Source organism: Monopterus albus, unplaced genomic scaffold, assembly GCF_001952655.1.
Source record: "Monopterus albus unplaced genomic scaffold, M_albus_1.0 scaffold361.1, whole genome shotgun sequence".
Classification (NCBI taxonomy): Eukaryota; Metazoa; Chordata; class Actinopteri; order Synbranchiformes; family Synbranchidae; genus Monopterus; species Monopterus albus.
The window spans coordinates 137,765-144,298 of record NW_018128241.1 but is presented as its reverse complement, the minus strand read 5'-3'; the positions used below and the strand labels follow the sequence as shown (position 1 = coordinate 144,298).

Genomic DNA, 6,534 nt, shown 5'->3' with positions numbered 1-6,534 from the left:
AGAGTGGCAGCAAGAATCAAAGGAAAGGTGTACAAGACAGTAGTGAGACCAGCTATGCTGTATGGGTTAGAGACTGTAGCAGTGAGGAAAAGAGGCACAGATGGAGGTAGCAGAGATGAAGATGTTGAGGTTCTCTTTAGGAGAGACCCGGATGGCCAGGATTAGGAATGAGCACATCAGAGGGACAGCTCAGGTTGGCTGTTTTGGGGACAAGGTCAGAGAGGCCAGATTGAGATGGTTTGGACATGTGCAGAGGAGGGATAGTGGTTATATTGGTAGAAGGATGTTGGAGATGGAGCTGCCAGGCAAGAGGTCAAGAGGAAGACCAAAGAGGAGATATATGGATGTGCTAAAAGAGGACATGAAGTTAACTGGGGTGAGAGTAGAGGATGCTGAGGATAGAGTTAGGTGGAAACAGATGATTCGCTGTGGCGACCCCTAACAGGAACAGCCGAGCGAAGAAGAAGAAGACATTTGTCCACCCTGTTAAACATGGCTTTGAGACAATATGTTGTCAGATAGTGATATTGTCAATAATTCAGTGACAGTGAAATAGTATTAAAGGGTCAGTGATGTATTATTTTAAAACGTTTACTTGTATACTGATATAGTAATCTGAAAAAAGGGTAAATCAGCACAATTTATATTTTGCACATTTTTAACTAATATACTTTTAAGTGGGACATATAGGCATACTCTTGTAATATGGCACTTCAATCTAAATCCTGTTTTCAGGCCTGTAACTGTGTAAATATCCCAAGTATTCTTCTATTTTTTCATTTATTTTGTTGAATTAATGCTCAAATATGCACGAGCTTAACCAAAATACCTTTTCAGGTGTGTACCATATGTCTCTCTGATGGTAATGCAAGAAAAGATTCAACTGTTACTAAGTTCTTAGAGTTTATGAATACGATATAAATACTCTATGTAACCTAGTTTACCGAGGGCTGCGTAAAACAATATTACAAAATCGATCTCAGGTACACGAATCCAATCGATAATTCGACGTTTGATTGGCGCATGCGCACGACTTGCTCTTCCTTTCCGCTAGCTTCTCTGCTATGGCGCCTATTGTAAGTGAAATCGCGTGTTAATGAATCCACCAAAAATGGCAGTTTTCTTGTGTGAAAGCCAGAGAACACGAGCGGAATGAAACGAAAGTTTGGTTATGACCGTCGTGGTTAAACTGCCGGGTCTTTGGTTCGTCTGAGATGTTTTTAAGAGCACATAGATTGTTGCGTTTTTGTGGCCTATGGCTGCCTCTTAGCTAATGGTAGCTACATAGCGTCGGTTGCGACTGAAGCTCACCACGTTGTTGGCCTGCACGATCGGATGGTTGCATGACAGCGATTTAAAAAAACCACTCGAATAATGTAGTTGTAGAATTTGTCATTATGTAATGAGATAGTACAGTTTAGCTTTCAGTCTTTGTTACTCTGTAAGTCCGACAGCTGAAAGTAAACTTCGACGGGTTGAACGACGGCTGAGCTCGTGTAAATATATTAAATTGAGTGTTTATTCCATTGACACCGCGTTGCTCGACATTTATGAAGACAGAATGGGTTAATTGTTGACTTCCTGCTGCGTAGCTGCACGTTTTCGGGTTTTCCTAGTTATTTTCACGAAGCAGCTATAGTTTAAAGCACCATGTTGGCGAATCAAAAGATGGAGTCGTGTTTGAGCAGCGTAAGAGCCGTGTCAACCAGATGTTCCTCCGTGTGTCCGTGCAGTTGTATGGCGTGATGAAGAGGACACTGGTGGTGTGTAAGCTGACTCTTCTGTCGACTTAAATAAATGTTGTGTTTTGTCAGCAGAAGAAGCAGAACACCAGTAAAGGTGGTAAGAAGAAGAAGCAGGTCCTTAAATTCACACTGGACTGCACCCACCCTGTTGAAGATGGCATCATGGACGCTGCCAACTTTGTAAGTATAGCTGTCCACAGATTCAAGGATTCAGTACACGGTTGACATTGATATCTGCTGCTGACTAGATTTTCTGCCTGAGCATTGACATTTCAGTATAATGTGCACATGGTTGTCATTGATGTTTCCACAATTGTCCCTTCCAGGAGCAGTTTCTTCAGGAGCGCATCAAGGTGAACGGGAAAGCCGGCAACCTGGGTGGTGGTGTGGTCTCCATCGAGAGGAGCAAGAGCAAGATCACAGTGTCCTCTGAGGTGCCCTTCTCCAAGAGGTAGGAACCAGTCAGAGTAGTTGCTGCTCATGTGTTTTTTAACCTCAACACATCAGAATAGACTCGAGGCTCGGAGACATGCTGCCTTCAGGAGACCTCCAGTGTTCTTGTTGTTTGCATGTTCTTCCTGCAGGTGTGTGATTTTAACCTGTTAGTTGGAGTTTAATGTATAGGAGCTGTGTGTTTGCTTGTGTGAGCATCTCGTCCTAAAGCAAATTGTGGTTTTATCATTTCTGTGTTGGTTTAAATTGTGAATCCATACTGGGTGAATATGACTAGGATTCAGTGTGTGGTGTTGGGCTGCATCTCCCCACTCAGTGTTGGAGATGTTGTTCTGATGACACCTCCTGTTCAGCACTAGGGGGGGTTTGATCCACAGAGTGAGCCTCAGCAAATATCTGTTTCACTGCGTTTTCTCTGTCCAGACAACAGTATCAAATCCAATTTTATTTGTATAGCACCAAATTACAACAAACGTCACCTCAGGACACTTTACAAACTAAGGTCTAGACCTTACTGTTATCAATATTATTACATAGGGAAAACCAGTAGCCCAGGTCTACATAGGACTGCACGATTAATTAATGTGATTTAGATCCCTGTACGATCCCAATCTCGTGACGATGATTCTGCCGTGTTTGCTTTAGCAGAGAGATCCTTTGTATCAAAACCAAGCGCTCCCTTTTCCTCGCTAAACTGCGCTAACCATTAACTGCAAAGTAATTTCTTTCCGTCTCAACTGCTATTTTTCACTAGGTGCACAGGGCAGGCAGCACAATTTTTGGAAATAGTTGCAGAAGGGCACAGAATATCTTTCATAATGTCAAACATGTTGGATTTGTTTTTAAATCACCTTCTCGTCCCGTCTACAGCTCATCACGTGATGCAACACATACCTGTTATTAATGCAGCTTAGCGCTACATTAGAGACCTGGTCACAGATAAGATAAAAGGTTTCACAAACCTGAAACAGTGCTTTAAAGATTCGTTAATCTGACTCTGGGCCTAGACATCGTCCAGTTGCTCTTTTTCACATGTAGCAAACAGGAAGTAGTCAGTGTCAGACATGTTCTCACCTACTAGAAATACTTGGTCTGGTTTATGTGAGAGTGGTGCGCACCTGGGTGGAGTGTGCCCGAGGCGCGACATAATGCTGTCACAGTTTGTAATTTAGTCTTAACCGAGTCTCTTCCTTTGTCTGACGACTCTGGTACCAGCTGTTAATGACAAGTTCCCTTATGGTCTGGGTCAACTGACTCAGACATCAGCCTTCTAGCATAGGGCTTGTCTGGGTTATGTCTAGATCATTTTAGGGTTCCAGTGCAGTCTGAAAGGGGCTCCTGTTAAATAGTTTTCCGATGTAGACGTGGTCTAGTGAGGTCTGGAACGGTAGTAAAGTGCCTATTTGTTTTCAGAAATAGAACAGTTACTGGAGTCTGCTTGTTAATCTAGGCCATGTTTGACAAATGTGGTTTTTAACATACACCTGGACTGTTGCTGTCTGGACAAAGCACAGGGATCAGGCTGCTATAGTAAGAAGAGTAAATGTGATTCACAAGAAAATAGATTTAGGTTGGCCCCTGTGTCAGCAGCTGTCTTGTAATTAGAGCCACAGATTAACGTGCAGCACTGTGCAGACGTTGTAGATACTAAAAGCTAAGTGAGGAGCGAGGAGAGACAAAGTGGAAAAACCTAAATCAGATCAGTATTTTCTGTCTTTGGCACAGAACTGTGGTGTGAAGGGGAACCTGTTGGTCCAGGGTGTCATCCCTGTCAGAACATCCTGGAAAATAATTTCTTGAAAAAATTGAGAATCCTCAAGCACTTGAACGAGTAGAAGCTTTTTGTACCGGACGCTGCATTTTGTTGTTTGTCCCAAACAGGCACCAGTTATCAGTGTTGCTAGGAAACAGGACGCGATGTGAGGAGCAGGTTTGTTTTGAATCTTCAGTGGTGACAGTAGCGTGAATGTGCTGGTGAACTACACTCACTGGCCACTTTCTTAGGTGCAACTGTATGCACTTCAGTGCAACACTTCCACCCTCAGATCTGTGTTTATGAAGCTCAACATGTTTGTTTTTGGTGAAATTGTCAAATGTATAAATTTAGTTATGTTAATCAGTGAGGTCTTGGTTAAAGGTCGCGTTGTACTGGACAACATTCAGAGGTGTCTGTATTTTTGCCCTCCCCAGCTACATCCATGAGGGTCAGAATATTAGGAACACGTCTGAATATAATGCCGTCCAGCACACCGCCACCTTTAACTGGGACCTCTATAATAAACATAACTGAATTTATACACTTGACAGTTTCATCAAAAAACATTGAGCGAGGGTCAGAATAATGTAGAAGCGTTGCATTGAAGTGCATACACTTAGTGGACAGTAAGAAACTGTTCAGAATGTGACACCCTGTAGTACCTGTTCTGACCCAGTCTCGTGTTTTGCAGATACCTGAAGTATCTGACCAAGAAGTACCTGAAGAAGAACAATCTTCGCGACTGGCTGCGTGTAGTGGCTAACACCAAGGAGAGCTACGAGCTCCGCTACTTCCAGATCAACCAGGACGAGGAGGAGGAGGAGGATGAAGATTAGATTGACAATTCATCTGATTTTGTACATTTGAATAAATGTTGTTTACAGTACACAGGTTTGTCCCAGGTGTTTTCTTTCAGTTTCCACACAGAGCTGCAGGAGTCCTGTGTTGATGTGCCCTGACCAAAGAGGAGGTTTAACATTATGGCATCGCAGTAGTACAGAGGGGTGAAGCTGGGCGCCTGCTGCTGAAGACCACAGACGCCCTAGGTGCGATATGAAGCACATATTCTACGCCTACAGTGAACAGACCTGATATTCACTGCTAGCAGGCAGCCTCCAGCTAAACATTTGGTCAAGTGACACTGGCTCAGGATGGCCCAGACCAACCCCTAGAGAGATTTAGCGCAAGTGAATAAAAATGAACTTACATGAATTTTTATTTAACAATTTCAATGAAAAACAATGTGACCCAGAGAAATTTCACCATAAAAAAATACATAGGAAGAAAACTGTTCTTAAAACAAGGACGGAGCACAGATTGAAACTTAAGGCTGCACAATCGTTTTGTGAGCATGACTTGGATCCCTCTATGATCTCATTCTTGTATGATAATTCTGCCATGTTTGCATTAGCAGTGAGCTCCCTTGCATCAAACCGAGCGCTCTTTTCCTCTCTAAGCTGCACTAACCAATAAACGGTCATTGGTTTGTGCCTCAGCTGCTATTCAATGCTAGGTGTATAGGGCAGGCAGAATTGCTTTCACAATGTCAAACATGTTGGATTAGTTTTTGAACCAGTCTCGTCTTCCTGGCTACAGCTCGTCATGTGATGTAGCACTTCCCTGCTATTGGTTAATGCAGATTGGTGAGGAAAAGGAAGCCCTTGGTTTGTTGCAAGGCATCTCCCTACTAATGCAAACATGTCAGAGTACTTGTCACGTAGGCCTGAGATCGCACAGGGATTTAAAATCACACTCAAAAAAACAATTTCTCATGCAGCGCTAATTGAAACAAACCATTTCCAGACTGTGTTCCTGGTTCTCAAAGGTGACCTGCTTGTGAAACCGCTTTAAGCGTTGGAATAGTTAATATTACTCAAAGTATCAAAAAACAAAATGCGTGGCCTCATACTGGGAAAGGTGTGCATCCTGGATGCAAACACTGAGGAGGACAACAAAAGGAATGCAACATCGAGCGGAGCGCACCAACTCAGAACATCATGTTCCAAATCCTGATTGAAAACGTGAGGCAGCTGCACACACCTGCAGTTAACATCAAGACAGACCGATCAACTGGTCCTCACAACAGCACAAACAAGACGTCCATATCCTGAACATACACGTAGAAAAAGGCACAGGAATGGCGTGTTGGTCTTTGAAAAGCCCTCGGCTGGAAAAGACCGAGGGTCCTGCTGTAGCACCCGTAAATGTGACACCTATCATTTCAAATACTGCGACAAAGAGAACAAGAGACATGAAGACGTGAACGTTTGGCCATAACAACATGGAGAGGAGTTTGGGGAAGCACGACTCTGCTCGGTGTGAAGTGCTTGGAGCAAACCTGCAGGTTCACTCGAGGTGGGAAGTGACCATTGTTAGTGACAGCTGGATCAGCCAGAGGACTGGTCAGTCTCCAGTCCCGTTTTCAGGTGTCCAAATTGGTGGTGTCAGTTTGCTGGTAGTTGAGATTTGTGGATATCTTTTGGACTTGTGAGCGCCCCCTCCCCCCTCCCCCCTCCCGCCTCGAACTCAACCATCCCACTAGCACACCACCATGACCAGCAGGTGTTCCGCTGAGCAACG

The 6,534-nt window shown here is 43.8% G+C and overlaps 1 protein-coding gene across 2 annotated transcripts; it reads left to right on the top strand.

Annotated features, from left to right (window-relative positions):
- The first annotated feature begins 977 nt into the window (after window positions 1–977).
- Window positions 978–4,844, top strand: LOC109951047 (60S ribosomal protein L22). 2 transcript variants are annotated; one of them, XM_020585298.1, is made up of 4 exons: window positions 978–1,076; window positions 1,818–1,925; window positions 2,072–2,196; window positions 4,646–4,844. In XM_020585298.1, exons 1-4 carry the CDS (start codon window positions 1,065–1,067, stop codon window positions 4,788–4,790), a joined length of 390 nt encoding a protein of 129 aa, XP_020440954.1. In that variant the 5' UTR covers window positions 978–1,064; the 3' UTR covers window positions 4,791–4,844. The 2 variants fall into 2 exon arrangements, with proteins under 2 accessions (XP_020440954.1, XP_020440953.1); XM_020585297.1 differs by having other exon boundaries at window positions 982–1,076; window positions 1,815–1,925.
- The last annotated feature ends 1,690 nt before the right edge of the window (window positions 4,845–6,534 follow it).

Coding starts and splice junctions, on each gene's coding strand:
- LOC109951047 (XM_020585297.1), top strand. Junction 1,926..2,071: donor TCATGGACGCTGCCAACTTT/GTAAGTATAGCT, acceptor TGTCCCTTCCAG/GAGCAGTTTCTTCAGGAGCG. Junction 2,197..4,645: donor GAGGTGCCCTTCTCCAAGAG/GTAGGAACCAGT, acceptor CGTGTTTTGCAG/ATACCTGAAGTATCTGACCA.